The sequence below is a fragment of the Mastomys coucha genome, unplaced genomic scaffold, assembly GCF_008632895.1.
Source record: "Mastomys coucha isolate ucsf_1 unplaced genomic scaffold, UCSF_Mcou_1 pScaffold21, whole genome shotgun sequence".
Taxonomy (NCBI): Eukaryota; Metazoa; Chordata; class Mammalia; order Rodentia; family Muridae; genus Mastomys; species Mastomys coucha.
The window spans coordinates 21,366,128-21,389,313 of NW_022196904.1; the positions used below are offsets into that span (position 1 = coordinate 21,366,128).

Sequence of the window (23,186 nt, forward strand, 5' to 3'; positions counted from 1 at the left end):
TGCTGGAACTGTAGGTATGTGCCACCATGCCTTGCTTGTGCAGATTTTCAAAATACAGACTTATTTATTATAAAGATCTATACAGCTTGGCACAGTGGGTGGATCACGCCTGTGAGCCCAGTAAGTGGGGGAATGAGCTGAGCCATCTGGGCTGCAATGCAAGACCCTTGTTTCCAAAAAACAGACAAAAAGTTCTAAAAGTCAAAACAACGCTTTGGAAAGACTTCAGAGAAGGAAAGAAACAACCAGGGCAAGAAATCACCTATATCAAATGAGGGTTTTAATCTCCTTTAAATGTAGATAGAGGCTGGTCACTTAAGAGGAAAGCAGAACTGAGTAGTGAGAACCCGTAGGCTACACTGTGTAGTGTGGACCCCGACTCTGCAGCTCACTAATAATGACATTTATTTAGTTGAGTCCCATAAGATTCTGTGCTGGGGCTGGGCTGTGGTGGTACACGCCTTTAATCCCAGCACTTGGGAGGCAGATTTCTGAGTTCGAGGCCAGCCTGGTCTACAGAGTGAGTTCCAGGACAGCCAGGGCTACACAGAGAAACCTTGTCTTGAAAAACCAAAAAAAAAAAAAAATTCTGTGCTGGGGCTGGAGAGATGGCTCATCGGGTAAGAGCATTGACTGCTCTTCCAAAGGTCCTAAGTTCAAATCCCAGCAACCACATGGTGGCTCACAATCACCCAAAATGAGATCTGATGCCCTCTAATGGTGCCTCTGAAGACAGCTACAGTGTACTTATGTAATAAATCTTTGGGCCAGAGCAAGCAGGGACTGAGCAAACGGAGCTGACCAAGCAGAGTTGACTGGAGCAAGCGGGGCCAACTGGAGAGAGCAGAGGTCCTAAAAATTCAATCCCCAATAACCACATGAAGGCTCACAAGTATCTGTACAGCTAGGTACAGTGTACTCACATATATAAAATAAATAAGTAAATCTTTAAAAAAAAAAAAGATTCTGTGCTTAATTTTCCGATCTAAAGATTTGGCATGGTGGCACACATTTCTCTTAAGGAGTATAAGCAGAGAGATGAGAAATTCAGGGTTGGCTTTAGTTACATAGCAAGTCCAAAGCTGGCTGGGGCTCCGTGAGACCTGACCCTCCCAAACAAAGAAAAAACACCACCACTACAAATAAAAACAAAACTGCCCACAACAACCAAAAACAAAGAAACAAAGAAACCTGAAACAACCACAAAATCAACCACCACAACAAGAAAAAAAAAAACCCAAACATCTACATAATAATAATAAAAAAATAAGTAATAATAACTTACTATTTAGATTGTGTTTCTAGAATATGAGGTTCATATTAAGATGAAATACTATACTCAAATATTTTGAATACTGGCTAAGCTACAGAAACAAAGTCATGTGTTCATGTATTCATGCTGGGGAGGGCCTGCAGGCCTTGAGCACGCTGGGGTAGCGCTCTGCCACTGAACTGGATCCTACTGATGAAAACCCTTATCATGAGTGTTCCCGAGCTGCCCTACTTCACATTGACTGCTCACTCTTACAGTTTGCTCAATGAAGAAGACAACTCATCATGAAACATCCACTACAAGGCTTAAATCAATTCATTATTACATAAATCATTAACAGCTCATTTATGTAGTCGTGTATGGGTGCATGCGTGGTGTAATTTTGTGTTCCTGAGGGAGTGTGCACGAGTATGTGTGGATATGCCTATATGCATGTGTGTACAGGCCAGAGACTAATGTTAGGTGTCTTCTTGGAGTGATCTCTGTTTAATTTCATGAGACAGGGTCTCTCACTGAACCTAGAGCTCACTGAGAGGATCTGCAAGGGATGAGCAAAGGCAGGGGCTTCACGAAGCTCCTAGTTTTAACCCAACAAATCTCACATTGTTCCTTTAGGAAGGGGGAGGAGCTCAGCTATCTCTTTTAAGATTCTATTGATTAAAATTTATTTTGTTTTCTATGTATGTGAGGACCTCTCTGCATGTATGTCTGAGCACCACATGTGAGTACGGTGGCCACGGAGGCCAGAAGAGGAGATCAGACTCCCCGGAACTGGAGTTACACATGATTGTGAGCGCCCTGGTGGTGCTGAGAATTGAACATGGATCCTCTACAAGAGCAGCTAGTTCTATCAACCCCCAAGCTAAATGTCTAGCCTTTGATTCTTGTTATGGAAGATGGCACTGTCTTTTAATTCAGAGTGAAAAAGGCCAACAGTGGAGAGGACACATCCCCCACTCATGGGGCACAGGCCTTACCCACTGTGACGAGGTTGCTGTAGGTCTCCAACATCATGTCCCTGTATAAGACCTTCTGAGTAGCATCCAGGCAGGCCCACTCCTCTTTAGAGAAGTCAACAGCCACATCCCCAAATGTCACTGACCCCTGAGAGAGCAAACACAAGGAGAGTGACATTGGGGAAGCTTTCAAGATAGAAAACCAGAAGAGAAAGGACTCAAGTGTGGGAAGGGAGCCGTAAGGAAATGCTCAAGGCACCTGACTGCACAAGCTCCCCATAAACGATGACTGTGCCCACCCTACATAGCCAATAACTGTGCCTCTCCACTCCATCCACATCCCTCAGGTTATACCCACAGAAGAGAAATGTCACCAGGGGTCAGGGTAAATTACATAAGGAATGCTGTGAATCTTAGAAGTTTTTATGATATCAGGTTGTCTAAAGGTTTGCTGTCATGAGAATAACTTCTATAAACTATATAACTACTCCATATTACTGACATGTTAGGTTTAATTTTTTTGGTAAAAACAAAACAAAACAAAACAAAAAACAAAAACAAAAAAACTTTCAGGTGGTCAGCATGTCTCCTTAGGTCTTCCCTAACTCCCGGGTCATCAACCTGACAACACCACAGACATCATTGTTGGAGACCTACATTACATTGACATCAGGTTGCCCAGGGCAGTCACATGAGACCCTCACCTCAAAGCTCTGAAGCTCCCAAAGACCCCGTTTCCCTGTGGGACTGACACCTGCACTGACCACAGACCAAGCAGAGAGCACATGTGGAGGAATGCATTCAAAGACAACCCCAGTACCAGCTGGGAAGGGGCAGAGACAGGAAGTGCTCAGACCTGCCAACCCTCACTGTAAAGGGGCAGACTGGGCTGGGGGATTCTGGATGCTTGGGAAGCTTCAAGAGGGAAAGAGGGAAAGGAGTCAGCTAACCTGAAAGCCACCCTAGGTCAAAGAGAGAAATGTAACTTACACAGACCGTGTGCTGAGAATTAGAGCTGGCCATTCTTCAGGTTTCTTCCCCTGGGGGACAAAAAGAAAGCCTTTCATTGGATTGTGACTTGATGTTCCCAGGCTGACTCCTGTCACTGTGATTTCAACAACTCCATTTATTTCTCAAGCATCCTCACTCACTCTCTCCCCTCCCACACATAAATTAGAAGCACACAGGAGTCTACACAAAGCCAATCCTCTCCTAAGCCCATACAACCCACTGCAAAGGGGTCAGTGTGGGAGTGCAGGGCACAAACATGTCTGCCTTGAACTTCCTCCAGAAGATGCCAGCAGAAAGGATCCCATCTTCCACCCTGAGATCCAGCTAGCCCTGCTCCTGGGCCGCTCCTCCTACTGGGAACAGATCTTCCTACTGGAGCCCCATCTATCAAGGCTCACAGGGGCTTACAGCATCCAAATGGCAGCACCTCCTTTGTAAACTCAGGGCTGAAGCACAGCAAGGCTGGAGGGGCTGCAGCTGCAATGCTCAGGCAGGGTCCAGCACTCTGTACCCACTTTTAGTAAATGGCACTGTGCACCATGGAACACGGTCCTGAGTACATTCGCTCGTCTATGATAACACTTACATTGTCTCAATTAAGCCATGATCCTTTATGAAGATAATTAGCTATAAAATATCCTGTGTCACAGGAGGTGAGTATGTGTTTCCACCTTTCCATATTATGGGATACTTTGAACAAAATAATACTAAATTCGTTCCGGGTGTCCTAGGACTTTTGACTCTAGAACTGGGTTTCTCAGTCCTGTCTTGGGCTGTGTGAGGACTCTCTTGTGCTCTGTACTCCACTCAGCAGCACTGACCCTCTGCTCACAAGCTCTGAGCAGCACACACAACCCTCAGACCTCCCTAAGATGCTGCACCAGGGCGCAGCCATCACCAAATGGGGATCCAGTGCTCTAGCCAACAAGTCTAAGCCTTGCTTCAAGCCACTGTGGGACTGTTTGTTTATGAGACAGCCTATTCTATATCTCAGGCTGTCCCTGAATGCCTAAAGCTCCTTCCTCCCTCTCCCATGCTGAGATTACAGTAATGGATCTCCAAACCCAGCTCTCTAGTACACATCCGATCATCTTATGAAACCATACTTTTTGTCTCCCCAAAATATTCACATCCAGATTTTCCTTCTTTCCTTATCTTCCCTCCCTCTGAGGACACCAGACTAGCCAGCCTGCCCGGAATTCTCTTATCTCCACCACCATCTTGCCATAGGAGGGCTGGAACTGCAGACATGCACTGCTGCATCTGGTGCTGCATAGTTCCATGCTTGCAGGCACTGAACCCACCGAGCCATCACCACAGCCCACATCTTTACATTTCTGTGATAGTTTGAGTGTAACCTCATGACTGCTTATGCTTCCTGAAGTTGGTGAGTGAACGCCAGAGATAAAAGCACAGGAGGTCCTGCTGGATCTGGTAGCATAGGTCTATAATACCAGCAGGAGGCTTGCTCAGAGTCTTGGGCCAGCTTGCCCTATGTGGTGCTGCAATCAGTGGTGCTGGTCAGATTCAATTTTAACATTCAGTACAATGACATTGGACCTTCAGAGACACCACAGGTGTAAATCCACTCAAAGCAGATTACAATTTACAAACTGAAGCTGACACTACTAGAAAAAATAGGGAGGAAATCTTCCATGAAACTGGAAGATTTGGGTTATTACTCTAAAAACACAAGTAACAAAAGCAAAACAGACCAGTGGGATCCATATCGAACTAAAAACCTTTACACTTGCAAAGGAAACAGTCAACAGAGGAGAGAGATAATCTAGAGAGTGGGAGAGAGCAACTGCAAACTATAAACTTGACACGGAGCTAACATCTAAATCCCCACAAGTCACTTTATAAGAAATGTAGACAGTTCACTGATTAGGAATCATACTAACTGAACCATGGGCGACCACAGACATCAAGGCCACAATGGGAAGCCTCCCCAAGTCTGTTAAGATGTCCATTCTCAGATGGCTGCGGAGACAGCACAGGGCTTACAGTACTTTTTGCTCTTGCAGCAGTGAGTTTAAATTCCCAGCTTCCACATGGTGGCTCACAACCACCACTAAGTCCACTTTCAGGGGATCGGACACCCTCTTTTTGCTTCCTCAAACACCAGACATGCAGAAAAAACACTCATAAGGTTTTTTTTTTTTTAATAAAAACAACTTATTGTCCCAAATTACATAAAAACTTCGAAGTACCATGCTTTACACAATATGGAAAATTTCATCTGAAAAGTAAAAAAAAGATTGCTCTGCATTAGCACATTCATTTTCTTTGCCTTGTTGTTTATCAGACAGGGTCTCGCTGTGTGGCCCACCAACCCTGGACCTTGCTATGTGGACCAAGCTGACCTTGAACTCACAGTGATCCTCCTGTTTATCCCTCTCAAGTGCTGAAATTAAAGAGCACAGCATAAAGCCTAGCTTTCCTTTTTCAGCCATTTTTTTAAACATCCAACAGCAATCGCTTTATTTCTCACACTCCCCTGTCCCGCAGAACACTGAAGAGAATGAACCCAAAATGGCCTCACAGAGCAACAACTAAAGCACACCAGGCCCTTAGAATATGGCAGCACTGCGCTAACAGGCTTCACCACAGGCATTCTATGGTTCATGACAGGCCTAGAGAGCCAGAAGGGGACAGAACCCAGACTCCAACCCGGATACCACAGATCCACACCCCATGTTCAACCATGGCATTACTCACATGGATATGGCCAATATTACCTGTTTCTCCCCTCCCCTCCCCCCATCTCTCACATACACACTGAAAATTACTAGTTCTCAAAGATGCCAAACTTAGTTCTATTACTTTCCCACCTGAAATCGTGAACAGAAGTCATCTACCACCTCCACTCTTCTGCTGCTTTGAAAGGCAGGCCTGTAAAGGTCAAAGGCCATCTGATGTGCGATGCCATTGAAATAGGAATTGATTTAACAAATCAGAATTTGAAAGCCCTAACGCTAACCTCTGGAGACTCCTATCTATAACATGTACGGAAAAAGAAGTGATAGTAGAGAGAAGAAGGGTCACTGAAACAATAATGTGAATACTAAGTGGAAAGGGCAGGGGCAATGAAAGGGACATAATGGTGGAGGTATCAGTTTGCCTGTCCCTCCTTCAGTTACTGACAATTCCACATTCCAAAACTAAAACCTCATTTTTCAAACAGAAAGAAAGCACAAACTCATTCTGGAATCTTAGATGGGTAGCAATAAAGTTCTCATTCTACTTCAGCCCTCCTTTTGAATAATGGCCGAGGCGGGGAGTTTGAGTAAGCATGAGATCCCAGACTATCTGAGAGCATCCTCAGTGAGCACTTTCCTTCCCTTCCCTCAACACTCACATGGCTAGAGCTCTGGGAAAGTCCTGGAGCTCAACAAGTAGCTGTTCTCTTAAGCAACCCTAGAGACACTTCTGGCCTGAAATGCTCCTCCTATGCTCAACTCTGAACCTCAGGGAAAGCTTCCCTTCAGACTCCACACTCTCCCTTTCTGAAGCCTGGTCCTCTGCTTCAGCCCCTGTGGCCAGAGTAGTGACAAGTAGGAGCAGAGAGTGAGACGCATGGTAGTGACACATATAATGCAGAGAGCTCAAAGTGTTCATACAGAGACAGACAGACAGATAGACAGACAGACACACCACCATCACCACCACCACCACCACCACTACCACTGTCCCCACACACATCAACATACAGCCACCCCACACCGCGGTCCACTTTTCACCCAGCCGGCTAGTTCCTGCCTTACAAGGAGACCGAAGCCAACTAGAGATTTCTTCCTCCGACCCCAAAGATCGGACTTTCCGCATTAGCGGCACCAAGACACTACTACTTCTGCCGTGGTGGCCCTGAAAAATACAGCCCTCGCTACAGGAGATCGGAGAAGCCCAGGGCTCAAGAGAGATCCCAGCATGCAACTGGGCCCAGCCCATCTGAGAGCAGCACAGCGTGGCTTAGGAGAGTTCCCACGGGGAGGGGTCACTCACGGAGCTTAAAGGGGAGGCTCCCTCCTTGATCAAAATAGTTCCGGGTTCTGCTAGTTACTGCTTTTTTCTCCTGTGGAGCTGACAGACAAGCTGAAGTTTTAAAGTTCAGAATAGGAAGTAAGCTCAGATCGGGCTATAACTGACTTAGTTACGCTTTGCTTGAGACCCACGGAGTGGGGATTCCACCTCGCTGTGCTCTGGTAGGGACTATGGTAAATTTGAAAGACTGAACTAAAGAATTGTTGGGTTTAAACGTGGGTAGTTTACATTAGCGATTTCAGGGAAAACAGAAGTTCTGGACCCTCTCAGGGTTCCGGGTCACTGTGTTGGGGTTCAGGAAGCCGCCACTCAAACCAATCCCAGTTAAGCAAGACTAGTTTATTAAACACATAATACTGGAGTCCAGGACTGCAAAAAGAACTCGGAGCCTAATTGCAGTACTAGTCTGCTCTCAGGGAGGCTTTTTATGTGAGAAACCAGGTTCAAAAGTTTAAAGGGCAAGGAGGGGAGCAGTTGGCTTACTAGGTAGAATATCTTATATTATCAGCTAACCTATAAGCTGATTGGACCTAAGTAAGGTGGGTGGGGGGTGGATGCGTGGTGAACAGGGGAATTTCAGAACATTGAGATAACAGAGCATGAGTATTATAACTTTTTGGTTTATTAGTAGCATTCTTCAAAGTCAGCCACAAAAACCACAGTGAGCTCATATACAAGTGTAGGAAGAGCTGCCCTGGTGGTCAGCTCTGACTCAAGATATTTTAGATATAACAGTTCATATTGACCTTTGATTCAATGGGTCCTACATACAGCTTTGGGGAATAAGATTAGCAAACATACAGAACAAAACAGAGTCTGTGGTCAGCATGCCCTTGAGCCGAGTCAAATCTCTGTGTCAGTGACTGGCATGCACTATGAAACAGCTGGCAGGCATGGAACAGAACGGTACAGCCATGCTGGGGAGGAGGGGGTCAGACCATAACATATGTTATCTAGACAGGAAAATGTGAGTGAGAACCACATCGGTATGTATCAACAGAGCGGTGCCCATTAGACAGTCATTTATGTGATATTGGACAATGAATGGATGAAGGACTAGCAAGCATGTAAAGGTATCCTAAACAAAAAACATACATGAGGTTTTAGAAAGCCCTATTTATTGTAACATGACACTATTGAACTTTCAAAACCATTGTTTTTTCCTGTATTTTCACAAATTTTCCAGAACGTGAAAGTAAACAAATGTCTAAGAGACTAGACAATCCTAGTAATAAAAGTAATGGCATTAAAATGTAAATTATCTAAATGCTAAAGTATAGGTTTGTCAATTTAGATTGAAAAATAAGTCAGACCCAGCCATGTGTTTACTACAGGAAAAAGGTTAAAGATAAATACTCTAGCAGATTCAAAGTGACCATCCTCACATAATCAAAAGAAGACTAAACTTGATTTTAAAGTGGAGGCAGACTTTGGGCCAAAGAACATTGCCAGTGATAATAAAGTGGGCAACTCACCAAGTGACAATAAACATGGTTGGGCATGGTAGCACATGCCTTCTCTCCCAGCGATGGGGAGGCACAGCCAGCTGCATGTCTGTGAGGAGAGGCCACCGAGGGCTACACAGTGAAACCCTGTCTAAGAACTAAAATACACTCAGATTATGGTGGCACATGCCTTTAATCCAAGGTCTAGGGAGGCAGAGCCAGGAGAACATCTGTGAGTTTGAAGCCAGCCTGGTCTATAGAGTGAGTTACAGGACAGCCAGTACTACACAGAGAAACCCTGTCTTGAAAGAACCAAAACCAAAACAAATAAACTAAACTAAACTCAGAGTATACTTCTAACACCACACGTTTATAACACGAAGGGGGGGGAGGGACGTACTAGAACAGTAAGGAGTGACAGCCAGACCCAGCATCGCATACAAACGTCTTCAGTCTCAATAACTGATAGACGATATCCAGAAAACCAATAGAGCATAGCTGATTTAGACAGCATCATCACGTATAGACACAGGAGATTACAAATGGAGACAGTGAAACTTGAACGGAATCAGGGTGACTGGGAGGGAGGGTGTTCCTGTACACACACCTGTGGCACAAATGCTCAGTACCTGAAGATGTTTCTGTTTAAAGCTTCCTATTTCTTCCTTTTTTTTTTTTCGGAAAAATATAAATACCAGCACTTTTAAAAATTAAAGACTGCATCTATTTTAAGATATTTAACAGGCTGATTACTAATGTAGACCCTGTAAGCAAGGAGTCTCCAGCCAGACCCAGGCAACTGCTTCTGCAAAGCTCTCTGTTCTGCGTTGTTGTTTTGCTGGCTTCTGGGTCATTTATAAACATGCTTGGTCTTCTGTCATGCCAACGTATCCCAGTCCTCCTTTCTCTCCACAGTGTGATTCTGGTCGGTCTGCTCCAGCTTTCCTGGGTCACGGTTCTTTTCTTAGTGCTATCCCTGGGTTGAGAAAGCCCTGCATTCCCTTGCCCTTCCTGATACCCACTTCACACCCATCTTCTTCTAGATCACCCCTTTCCACAATGAACACTGATTTTCATACTTCTGTCGTGTCCTTACATAGGGTTTTATTGTTATTGCTTGGTTTTCTTGGGAAAAAAAAAAAAGGATTTCTCTGTGTGGCCTTGGATGTCCTAGAACTTTCTCTGTAGATCAGGCTGGCCTTCTGGGTGCTAGAATTAAGGTGTGCACCGCCACCTGCCTGGATCTCATGTTTTAAATAATGTCACACCTTGTGGTGCTTTGAATAAAAATCATCCCCATCGACTCACAGGGACTGGCATTATTGGGGATGTGGCCTGAGCGGGAGTATGTGTGGCTTTGTGGGAGGACAAGTGTTACAGGGGGTGGGCGTGTAGGTTTCGGAAGCTCAAGCAAGGCTTAGTGTCTCCGTCTCCCTGCTGCCTTGGGAGATGTAGACTTCTCAGTTACTCTCTAGAACTGTGTGCCTGACTGCTGCTGTGCTTCCCAACATGATGGTAAGGGGCTAAACCTCCCCACTGTAAGCCAGCCCCACGTAAGAGTGGCTGTAGTCATGACATCTCTTCACAGCAACAGAAAACCCCAAGTAACACAGACCTCCATCCAATGAATGTGAAGTGTGCCTACAGTAATTAAATAGCTTGGGTTGCTCCCTTTCATCCGCATCCATGCTGAACTCCCTTTCAATCCCATGAAACTCTGGATGGCCTGTGACAATGCCACTTACTGACTGTGTGCTGTTCATTCCCTTGTCTTTTTTTTTTTTCATTTTTCATGTGTGTAGTGTCACTGTTTGTATGTGTGTGGGGAGAGGTGTGCATGCAGAAATGCACAAGCAAAAGACCAATAAGACAAAATCAAAAGTGCCCAAGCAATGCAAAATAAAACAAAACAAAAGGGTCACAATGATACCACTAAGTTTATTGTGTTGGCCAGCTACTCCTGGGCCCTGAGGTGTGGTTGATACACCCAGGGAGACAGCACTAGAGAAGACTGATTTTTATTTGCTAGCAGGTGTCAATTACAGAGAGTTCACTGGTTAGGGTGGGAGCCCATGGTTCCTCCCCCTCATTGTTGAGACTGTCATGATTGAACCTGCACATACTGCACAGACTCTGGGAGTTCATAATGTGCATCTCTTGTGTCTGGAAGTCAGCGTTTCCTTGGAGACACCCCTCTGGCTCTTACAATCTTCCTGCTTCTCTTGTCTGTAGATCCCTGAGCCTTTAGGCTTGTTTTTTTAATTCTGCTTTTCTTTTTCAAGATACCCTGGAATTCATTACATGAAACCCACGCTTGCCTTAAATGCCTGGTAGTTCTACCTCAGCCTCTCATATTCTGGAATTACAGGCAAAAGTCACCACACCTAACTCCAATCCTTAAAGGAAACGACTCTGAATTGCAGGCATCCAACCTTTTCTCGTACGCATTAGAGCCACCAGGGCTTTGTAGTTGCTGCTGCTGGAACAAAGTCAGAGTCAGGTGCTTCATGTGGAGCCCCTCACAGTTTAACTGTCAGTGTTCTGTGTCTTGACTCTGTAAGGAGGACAGGACAACTTTTCTTCCAGTCACGTCTGGCAGCATCCTGGGGCAGGCTCTGCAAACTCAGTCAGTTTGAACTGTTAGAATGCTAGGGAAAGGTTGTCAGGAGACTTTTCTTCCTAGATATCTGAAGATAAGAGACATTTTCAACAGAGTATCTTCTCTGAACCAACTTCCCAAATTCTCATTCCAAAGGGTTTCTTAGCATCAACAGTATATGAATTATGTTCACCAAATCCCAGGGCAGATTAAAGTTCTCATATTAAGTCACGGTCTTCCCAATGTGAGTTCCCTGACGTTCAGTAAGACTTTCATACAATGGCTTGTCCTCCTCCTTTTCATGTACATGACTCCTGGAGATTATGGATCTTCTGACGTTGTGTAAGCTCACCATTTAGAATAAAAGCTTTTTACCGAGTCTTCACATTCCCAGAGTCTTGAGACTTATATGGCCTCTCTGATGAGCTTTAAGAGCTGAGCTAATTCTGTAAATATTCCCACATTCCTTGCACTCATAGTGTTTGACACAAGCATGCATTTTTTTTTTATGTTGAAGAAGGTGGCCCCAGCTCCACTTGAAGGTCTTTCCATATTATTTACACCGATAGGGTGTTGTACCAGTATGAATGCCACTGTGCATGAAGGCTGAACTAAGTCTAAACATTTTGCCACCTTACTTTTATTCATAGGTTTTCTCACCAGTAGAACTTCTCTGATATACAGACAGCTTAGAATTGCTGTAGGCCTTTACATATTCCTTACATTATAAGACTTCTTATTTATATTTAGAATATCAAAACGAGTTTCATATTCAACTAAAGGTCTCCCCACATTCTTAACAGTGGTATTGTCTCTTACAGTGTGAACTCTTTGATATACTTGAAGGTCTCTACCACACATAGAGGATTCCCCATGTTCTTTACATCATGATGATTCTTGTCACTATGAATTCTAACATGTCTAAGAATTTTGTAAAGATATTAAAAAAGCTTCCCCATATTCATTACACTGAATGGGCTTCTCATCAGTATGGATTCCCTGAACTCTAAGCTCTGTTTCACAATGTCTGTTTAATCTTCTACACACTGAAAGAGTTTCACATCAGTATGAACTCTCAGATGTTTATTGAGTTGGGACTTACATCTGAAAGCTGACCCACACAGCTCACATTCAAATGGTTTCTCTCCAGAATGAATGCTCTGATGTTGAATGAGGTACGCCAGAACAACGAAGGCCTTTCCACACTCCTGACACTTAAAAGGTTTCTCACCGGAATGAATCTTCCGATGGTGGAACAGGCTTGAGCGATGAATAAAAGCTTTCCCACACTCACTGCATTCATATGATTTCACACCAGCATGAACAGCGCCATGTTGAAGAAGGTTAGATTCACGCTTGAAAGACTTCCCACATACCTTGCATTCAAAGGGTCTTTTACTGGTATGAACAATTTTATGGCTATTAAGTTGACTGGGAAGAAGGAAAGCCTTCCCACATTCCTTACACTCAAAAGGTCTCTCACCACTGTGAGACTTCTGATGATGAATGAGAAGTGTGTTAAGTCTAAAGAACTTCCCACATTCTTCACACTGGAAGGGTTTCTTCCCAGTGTGAATGCTCTCATGTTCAGTTAATTTTGACCTTTGACGAAAGCACTTCCCACATTCCTTGCACTGATAGGGTTTCCCATCAGTATGAATTGTGAGATGTTTATTAAGTTGGTACTTATTTGGGAAGGCCGACCCGCAGAGCTTACACTTGAAAGGATTCTCTTCAGTGTGAGTTTTCAGATGCTCAGAAAGGTACACCTGAAGCCGAAAAGCCTTACCGCATACATTGCATTCCAAGTATTTCTCTTCCATGTGAGTTTTCTGATGCTCAGAAAGGTATAGTTGAAGCCGGAAAGCACTCCCACATATGTTACATTCAAAGGGTTTCTCACCAGTATGAATGCGCTGGTGCTTAACAAGGTGTCTGGCAGTTCTGAATTTCTTGCCACATTCTTCACATTCAAATGGCTTCTCTTCACTATGACTGCTCTGGTGCCGTGTAAGGTGAGCCAGAACAATGAAGCCTTTCCCACAATCCTTACATTGAAAAGGTCTCTCCCCGGAATGAATTTTCTGATGGCGCACAAAACTTCTGTGCCGTTTAAAAGCTTTCCCACACTCACTACATTCATATGGTTTTACATCCGCATGAATAATCCTATGTTCCACAAGGCTGGAGATCCGGTTGAAGGACTTCCCACATTCCCTGCATTCAAATGCTTTTGCACCTATATGAATGGTTTTATGGTACTTGAGTAGGTTGGGATGTTGAAAAGCCTGTCCACCTTCACTACTGAAAGGTTTCTCACCACTGTGAGACTTCTGATGTCTTGTGAGCTGTTGGGGGAGTCTGAAGGCCTTCCCACACTCCTGACACTCATAGGGCTTCTCTCCTGTATGAATACTCTGATGTTGAGTAAGAGTTGAACTACAACCAAAGCACTTCCCACACTCTTTACATTCATATGGCTTTTCTGTATTGTGAGCAAGAGTCTGGCGGGTGTAAGGAGGCATTTCTTCCTTGTTAGTAATCTTTCCATCAGCATCTCCTTGACAACCCTGTAGTCCACGGAAGGTACTACAGTTGGGGTCACTACTAATACTAGAGTCCTTGGGGTCAAACGTTCTACTTAATTGCTTTATGCTCTTTTTGGAAATCTTTCTATTATTAATAGGATTTTCTGGAGATATATTTCCAGCATCATAATCTGTCTCCAAATCTGAAAGAAAAGGAGAAAGCAAGAATACTTTATTTTCTGGTAACACGCATAAACACATTTTCCTGTAACATAAAAGCCATTAAATGAATGAACACACTCTAAAGTAATATCTGAGAAGCTGAACAACAGCAGAGAGAACAGCAACAAGGAAAGTTTATATAAGACCATACTCTTTACAGTAGAACAGGCTGGAAATGGGAAGACATGCCTGTGGTGAGAATTCTGGTTTCTTTAAAAACACAGAAATGTTATGCGAGTATGTTTTTGTTTGTTTCCTTTGTAACAGCCCTGGTTGTCAGGGAGTTGTTTTGTAGATCAGGCTAGCCTCAAACTCACAAGAGATCCACCTGGCTCTGTCTCCCATCTGCTGGAATTCAAGGTATATGTCACTACCCCCAGCATGTCTTTAATCCCAGGTATAGGATATGGGGCTACCTCAGATTGCCCACAGCAACAGACTATGACGTGCCTAGTGCTAGGGTAGGGGCTTGATTTTGCCAACTATAGATAGGTTTTGCAAGTCTATGACGCTTAAAATTCTGGGGAATCTCGAGAGGGAATATGAATGGTAGAGCACCCAGAGGTGCTGAGGGAGGTGCTGCTCTGCTGCTAGCTGCTGATCTTGTGGTCTTTCGAGTGGTTGCACACAAAGAGAGAAGAAATTGGATATTCCGGCAGCTAAGATCAAAGTTCCCCAAGAAACTCGAAGCCCTAATCAGCAGGATGTCTGACATCCAAGGATATCAACACTCCTTTCCCCCCCAACCTTCTCTCTCTTCTAATGTTTGGCATTGGATGAATGGAATAATGGCAGAGAAGGGTTGTAGAAAAAGAAACCCACACAGTAGCTAAAAGTCTCTCTACAGGTCTGCTTTACCAGATTACAACTGTACTGAAATAATCTTATGTGTTTATTTGCAAACTACTTGAAATACACAGCAATTAGACATTTCCACCAGCCTGTCCTTGGGAACCCAGTAGCAGCAACTTATGTCATCATACACAGCCACCAGGTATACCAGGTGTGGCCCATAAAAGGCCCCAGCCACCCCAGCTCACTCTCCCATTCTATCTTTCTCTCAATCTGTCTTGTTCATTTTCTCTGTTGCTCGATTTCTCCCCACCCCTCATGTCCCCGCTGGAGATAGCCTTTCAACTTCAGCCATGAAGCTTGTCATTGCTACTCTGTGGGTTCTTCTTTTTCCCATCCTTCATCCCCACCGTTTCACCCACTAACACTAGATAAGAGAGAGATGAGGATAGAGGGGGTACACAGAGAATGATCCCTCAATCTAACTTCTTTCCCACCCATTCCTCCAAGTTTCCAGCCCTTCAAACATTTCTCCCAACCATTCCTCCCTCCGTTTCCCATCGGTATATTTAAACAGTCCTTCTCCCAGTTTCCCCAATGCTATCGGCTCTAAGCTGTAACAACTGTTCTAGCCTATCTGCTCAGCTCAGCTTCTCCTGGCTCAACTGCCTCCTAACTATCTTCCAACTATCTCCTCACTATGTCTTCCAACTATCTTCTGCCCCAATTGCCTTTGTCTCTCACTCTTCTCAATCTCCATTCTCAGCCTCTGCTTTATATCCTACACTGAAGGTCATAGGGCCAAGCAGTTCTAACAGCTAAGAATTCTTAAAAGGCCAGCTGACTAGCAACTGGGAATCCTTTAAAGGGCCAAAAGCACATGGTAAATACACTATAACCTCAATGAAGCTCTTACACTAGATCAATTGTGTGGTATACTTTCTTAGCCAAAGGTACCCACTACTTGCCACTTCATCCTAACATACATACATCCTTTAGTAAAGGTTTCTGAACTAAATCCTGAGGGGGCGGGAAAACTATACCCAACAAAGACAAGACCAGACATCGGCACTTAGAATTACACTCTTCCCAACAGCACATGCATAAATGTCAGCGTGAAAACACAGTAAAAGTTAGGGCAGTATGTGTACACTAGAGCCAAGCAACCCACCTCCGAAGGCCCTCAGTACTGCAGCGTAGCTGAAGCACAAGGAAAACATTAAAATAGCTTTCATACATATGACAGAAGATTAAAGAGGAGGAAATGGAATCTATGAAGACACAAACAGGTGAAGGAAATGAATGAAATAGCCCAAGACCTGAAAACAGAATTAGAATCAATAAAGGAAACCAAAACTGAGATACATCTTTAATTGAAAAACTTAGAAACTCAAACAGGAGCCTCAAAGGCAAGCCTCACCAACACAATATATAAGACAGAAGAGAGAATTGGGGGTACTGTAGATACAATAGAAGAAATGAATACCTCATGGAAATCAAAACAAAAAACAACAACAACAAAAAAAAACCCTGCCCAAATTATCCAGGAAATCAAGTATACAATGTAAAGACAGAATCTAGGAATAAGAATAGAGGAAGAAGAAGAAACTCAGGTCAAAGATCAGGGAAATATTTTCAACAAAATCATGGAAAATTCCCCTACTCTAAAGAATAACATGCCTATTAAGGTATTAGAACCATGCCAAACATCAGTAGACTGAACAAACAAAGACCCTGTCCCGTCAGCACATAATAACCCTAACCCTAAACATACAGGACAAAGCAAGAATATGAAAAGCTGCAAAGGACACAGACCACGAATAAAGGCAATTTATTGCAATAATCCATGGCTCCTTCTTGGAGGCTTGACAAGTCAGAAGGGAATGGACAGGTCCTTTACAGAGTCCGAAAGACCAGACACTATTCCCAGCAAAACTTTCTATTACCAATAATCATAAGAACTGCATGGTTGATCAGTGGAATCCAATTAAAGACCCAGAAATAAACACGCACAACTATTGACACTTGATTTTTGACAAAGAAGCCAAAATTATACCATGGAAAACTGAGAGCATTTTCAACAAATGGTGCTGGTCTAACTGTATGTCTGCATGTAGAAGAATGAAAATAGATCCATACTTACCACCCTGCATAAATCTCAAGTCCAAATGGATCAAAGACCTCCATGTAAAGGATACACTAAATCTAACAGAACAGAAAGTGGGGAACAGCCTTCAAAATGTCGCTACAGGCCGGGCGTGGTGGCGCATGCCTTTAATCCTAGCACTTGGGAGGCAGAGGCAGGCGGATTTCTGAGTTCTGAGTTCGAGGCCAGCCTGGTCTATGGAGTGAGTTCCAGGACAGCCAGGGCTTCACAGAGAAACCCTGTCTCCAAAAACAAAAAAAAAAAACAAAAAAAAACAAAACAAAACAAAACAAAAAAAAATGTCGCTACAGGAGACAACTTCCTAAACCCATGACTTAGTCCCAAAGATCAAAAATTAAGAAATGGGACCTCATGAAACTGAAAAGCTTCTGTAAGTCAAAAGATACCTTCAATAGAAAAAAAAAATCCTACAGATTAGGAAAAGATCTTCACTAACACTACATCTGACAGAGGGCTAATATCCAAAATATATGAAGAAATCAAGAAGTTAGGTACCAACAATCCAAATAACCCAATTAAAAAAATGGAATACAGAACAAACAGATAATTCTCAACAGAGGAATCTCGAATGGCTGAGAAGCATGTAAAGAAATCTTCAACATTCTTAGTCATCAGCGAAATGCAAATCAAAATGATTCTGAGAGTCCACCTTACATCCAACAGAATGGCTAAGATCAAAAACTCAAGGGCCAGCACATGCTGGCAAAGTTGGGGAGCAAGGGGTACACTCCTCCACTGCTGGTGGAATGTAAATTTGTGCAACCATTCTAAAAATCAATTTGGCAATTTCTGGGAAAATTGGGAATAATTGTGCCTCAAGACCCAGCTATACTGTTCCTGGACATTTACCCAAAAGATGCTTCATATTAGCACAAGAACACTTGCTCAACTATGTTCTTAGCAGCTTTACTCATAATAGCCAGAAACTGGAAACAACCTAGCTGTCCCTCAACTGAAGAATGGATACAGAAGGGCTGGCAAGATGGCTCAGCAGTTAAGAGCACTGACTGCTCTTCCAGAGGTCCTGAGTTCAATTCCCAGCAACCACATGGTGGCTCACAACCATCTGTAATGAGATCTGATGCCCTCTTCTAGTATGTCTGAAGATAGCTATAGTGTACTCATACATTAAATAAATAAATAAATAAATCTTTATTAAAAAAAAGAATGGATAAAGAAAATGGCTCATTTACATAGTGGAATATTACTCAGCTATTAAAAACAAGGGCATCATACATTTTGCAGGGAAATGGATAGAACTAGAAAATATCATCCTGAGTGGGATAATCCAGACCCAAAAGGACATGTGTGGTAAGAACTCTCTTGTAGGTGAATATTAGCCATAAAGTACAAGATAACCATGCCATAGTCAGCAGACCCAAAGAAGCCAAATTACAAGGAGGGCCCAAGGGAGTATTTTTGAATCTTTCTCAGAAGGAGAAACAAAATAGATATTGGAGGAGGATGAATGGAGGGAACTGGATGGGAGAGAGGATGGGGAAGGGAGAGGTCAGATGTAGGGAGAGCAGGGGAGAAAGAATAGAAATTGGTGGTGGTGGAAGGACTTGCCAGAGACCTGAGATGGGGAAGGTCCCAGGAGTCTATGGATCCTGAAGTGGCCACTTCCTATAGCCAGGCAGGACTCTCAATGAAGAGATAACGACATGCTTTAGTCAGGGTTTCCATTCCTGCACAAACATCATGACCAAGAAGCAAGTTGGGGAGGAAACGGTTTATTCAGCTTACATTTCCACATTGCTGTTCAGCACCAAAGGAAGTCAGGACTGGAACGCAAGCAGGTCAGGAAGCAGGAGGGATGCGAAAGGACGCAGAGGCCTTGGAGGGATGTTTCTTACTAGCTTGCTTCCCCTGGCTTGCTCAGCTTGCTTTCTTATAGAACCCAGGACTACCAGCCCAGGGATGGTACCACCCACAATGGGCCCTCTCCTCTTGGTCACTAATTGAGAAAATGCCCCACAGCTGGATCTCATGGAGGCAACTTCCCCAACTAAAACTCCTTTCTCTGTGATAACTCCAGCCTGTGTCAAGTTGACACACAAAACCAGCCAATATAGGACAGCAACCCATCCACAAAACCTTTGACCCAAAATGTGTCTTACCTACAAGATATGCAAGGACAAATATAGAGCAGGGATGGAGGGAATGGTCAAAGACTGCCCCAAATTGAGAATCATCCCATGGGCAAGAACCAACCCCTGACACTATTAATGATATTCTGTTGTGCTTGCGGACAGGAGCCTAGCATCTGTTCTCTGAGAGGCTCTACCCAGAAGCCAAGGAAAAGAGATGCAGAGACGCACAACCAAATATTAGATGGAGCTCGAGGAGTCTTGTGTAAGAGTAGGGGTCGGGGGGGAGGGGGGGGGGACTGAGGGACCGAAAGGACAAGGATTCCACTGAAAGACCGACAGAGTCAACTAACCTGGACCCTTGAGGACTCCCAGAGACTGAACCACCAATCGAAGAGTGAGCATGAGCTGGATCTAGGCCTCCTGCACATATGTAGTAGATGAGCAGCTTGATCTACATGATGGTCCCCCAACAACAGGAGTGGGGGATGTACCTGAATTTGTTGCCTGCCTGTGAATCCCGTTCTCCTAACTGGACCACCTTGTCTGGCCTCAGTGGGAGAGGATGGGGTAATACCTAAAGGGGGGCTCCCCCCTTGTCAAAGAGAAGGGGAGGGAGGAATGGGGAGAAGATCTGTGTGAGGGGGTACTGAGAAGAGAGGGGGCTGATACTGGGGTGTAAAGTGAAAAAATAAGTAAATGTAGTAAAAAGACAACAACAAAAAAAAAGACAATTGGGTGAAGACAGAGATTAAAAGAGAAACCAACAACTTTCTAGAATTGAAGACTCAACACATCCAAACTTACAGGACATGATGAAGGTGGTTCTAAGAAGCAAGTTCTATGTACCTATGTAGATGACAGTATGTATTGTCATCTAAAAAAAAAAAAAAAAAAAAAAAAAAAAAAAAAATTGGAGAAATCTCACTCTAACAACACCAGAACAAAAAGCTCTAGAACAAAAAGATGAAATTATGCCCCAAAGTAATAGTGTGTAAGAAGTAATTAACCTCAGGGCTGAAAACAATAAAATAGAAACAAAAGAAAACAAGATAAGAAGTATCAATGAAACAAAGAGTTGACTCTTCGAGAAAACCAGAAAGACTGACAACCCCTTAGCCAAATTATCTAAAAGTAGAAAAAGGAGATTCAAAGTAACAAAATTAGGGATGAAAGAATGACATGACTGTAGCTGGTCTCTGCTACTTTGTGATTCTTTTTTTTCCCACAGGATAGTCTTGGCACAGAAACAGATACATTGATCAAGAGAAATGAACTGAAGACATAAACCTACACACCTGTGGACATCTGACAGTTGCTAAAGATGCCAGAAATACATACTGGAAAAGACAGCATCTTCAAAAATGGGGCCTGAATTACAGCTGCATGTACAAAAATTCAAACAGATCCACAATTATCACCCTGCAAAAAACTTTACTCCAAATGGATGAAAGATCTCAACATGAAACCAGACACACTCAACCTGATAGAAGAGAAAGTAGGAAATAGACTTGAACTCATCGACACAGGAAAAAGAGCTCTGAACAAAACATCATAAACACAGGCTTGGAGAATAAGAATTAATAAATGGGGCGTTGTGAACTGAAGAGCTTTGCATAGCACAGGACACTGTCATTTGGACAAAGCAGCAGCCTACAGAAAGAAAAAAAATTTAACAACTATGCATCCAACACAGGGCTGAAATCCAAAACATACAAAGAACTAAAGAAAAAAATCTACATACCTACAAAACAAATAACTCAATTAGAAAATAGGATACAGATCTCAACAGAGAATTCTCAACAACCAACTCAATTGGCTGAGACACCTCTAACTCCAGCCTAAGGGGAGCTGACCCTTTCTTACCGCCTCTTTGGGTACCTACACACATGCGTGCACACACACAACCAATAATAAAATACTTTTAAAGGTTACAGAGAGAGGGCACCTGCTCCGGTAGGAGGGAAGAAAATAAAAACAGAAACAGAAGCCCCTCTGACTGCTTCTGCTGTGACCCTGACTTCCTTCCCAGGCCTCAGGCAGGTTTCCCACAGGCCCTGCAGCTTTGAAGGAAGTTTGCCACGTCCAGTGTCAGCTCTGTGGAGCCTCCCTGACCACATGCTGTGCCTGGCAGGACTGCAGGCTCACCTCACTCTTACTCACCTGGGCTCAGCCTGTCTGTTTCTTCCTTCACAGCCATCCAGGGCTCTTTCTCCTGCTCTAGTAAGATGATCAGATCTGGCTTGGAAATGCAACTTCCCACTTAAAAGAAAGAAAGAGATGGCTCGTTGTGTAGACACTTGTTTGTTTGTTTATTGAGACTCGGTCTAATAATCCCAGGCTGTCCAAGAACATGATAAGTAGGCCCTGCTGGCCTTGAATTTACTTGATCTGCCCACCCTGCCTCTCAAATGCTGGAACTGTAGGTATGTGCCACCATGCCTTGCTTGTGCAGATTTTCAAAATACAGACTTATTTATCATAAAGGTCTATACAGCTTGGCACAGTGGGTGGATCACGCCTGTGAGCCCAGTAAGTGAGGGAATGAGCTGGGCCATCTGGGCTGCAGAACAAGACCCTTGTCTCCAAAAAACAGATAAAAAATTCTAAAAGCCAAAACAATGCTTTGGAAAGACTTCAGAGAAGGAAAGAAACACCCAGGGCAAGAAACCAGCTGTTTCAAATTAGGGTTTTAATCTCCTTTAAATGCAGATAGGGGCTGGTCACTTAAGAGGAAAGTATAACTGAGTAGTGAGAACCCGTAGGCTACACGAGTAGTGTGGACCCCATCCCTGCAGCTTACTAATAATGCCATTCATTTAGGCGAGTCCTGTAGGATTCTATGCTCAATTTTCACATCTAATAACTAGGAATGGAGGCACACACATATAGTCACAATTCTTGAAGAGTAAAAACAGGCAGATTAAGAAGTATAAGGCTTGATTTATTTTCATACCAAGTCCAAAGCCAGCCTGCAGTATGTGAGACCTGAAGCCAAAGAAATGCTTTAGTAATAACAACAGATAAAAACTTAGATTGAATTCATGCTATCTATGTGGTAGGGTTGATACTAAGATTAAATACTATATTCAAATACTTTGACGATTCTCTAATTTACACTACTGCAAAATCATCATTTTTTAACTTTCCATATATTTATTTAGTAATGCTGGGGATGGAACTAGGGCCCTGAACATCCTGGGGATGTGTTCTACCCAGCCATGTAAGTTGTTATCATTATTGTTCCTCGTATTGCTTTTGTTAACATTTACACCTTATTCTTACAGATTTGATCAATGAAAAGACAAACTCCACACCACACAACAGCCACTACAAAGCAGGTAACGGAAGTGTTCATTGAAGGAAACAGAATGTGTCTACTGATTCATTAGTAAGTAAACCATAATGGCTCTTGTATTTAGTTGTGCATGTACAGGGTATGTATGTGTTCACGAGGGTGTGTGCAGGCTGATTAAATTTTCTTTGTAAGTGAGGATCTGTCTGCACGTATGGACTGAGCACCACAAAGATGCATGTTACCCATGGAGGCAAGAAGAGGGCATCACATCCCCTCAAACAGGACTTACACGTGGTTGTGAGCCACCTTGTGGTGCTGGGAATTGAACCTGATCCTCTACAAGAGCAGCTGGTTCTCTTAACCACCAAGCCATCTCTCTGGCACCTGATTCTATTTATGGATCCATCTACTTATTTCTTTCATTTATATGTTGATTTTGTTTTGTTTTATTTTCTTTGAAACGAAGGCTCACCCTGTAGACTAGGCCAGCCTGGAACTCAGAATGTATCTGAGGGTGATGTTGAACTCATAGCAATCTTCCTGCCTCAGCCTTCTCAGCGAAGCAATGACAGGATCAGCCACCATCCCAGCTTCAGCGACCACTGGAGAGATGGCACTGCCCTTTAATTCACTGGAGAGATGGCACTGCCCTTTAATTCACTGGAGATATGGCACTGCCCTTTAATTCAGAGTGAGGAGAGCCCACAGTGGAGAGGACACATCCCCCACTCACGGGGCACAGGCCTTACCCACTGTGACGA

The 23,186-nt window shown here is 43.6% G+C and overlaps 1 protein-coding gene across 3 annotated transcripts in view; it reads right to left on the bottom strand.

The window, feature by feature from the left end:
• The window catches only part of LOC116101895 (zinc finger protein 59), a 43,222-nt gene extending 20,042 nt beyond the window's left edge, over window positions 1-23,180 (bottom strand). For 2 of the 3 annotated variants that reach the window (XM_031385865.1, XM_031385864.1), the window contains exon 1: window positions 21,291-22,150. In XM_031385865.1, the coding sequence (XP_031241725.1) occupies window positions 21,291-21,327 (37 nt within the window). In that variant the 5' untranslated portion in view covers window positions 21,328-22,150. Of the gene's footprint in view, window positions 1-10,577; window positions 14,060-21,290; window positions 22,151-23,174 lie in introns of those variants that run through there. The other variant, XM_031385866.1, reaches the window with a different exon arrangement.
• Window positions 23,181-23,186: the final 6 nt, after the last annotated feature.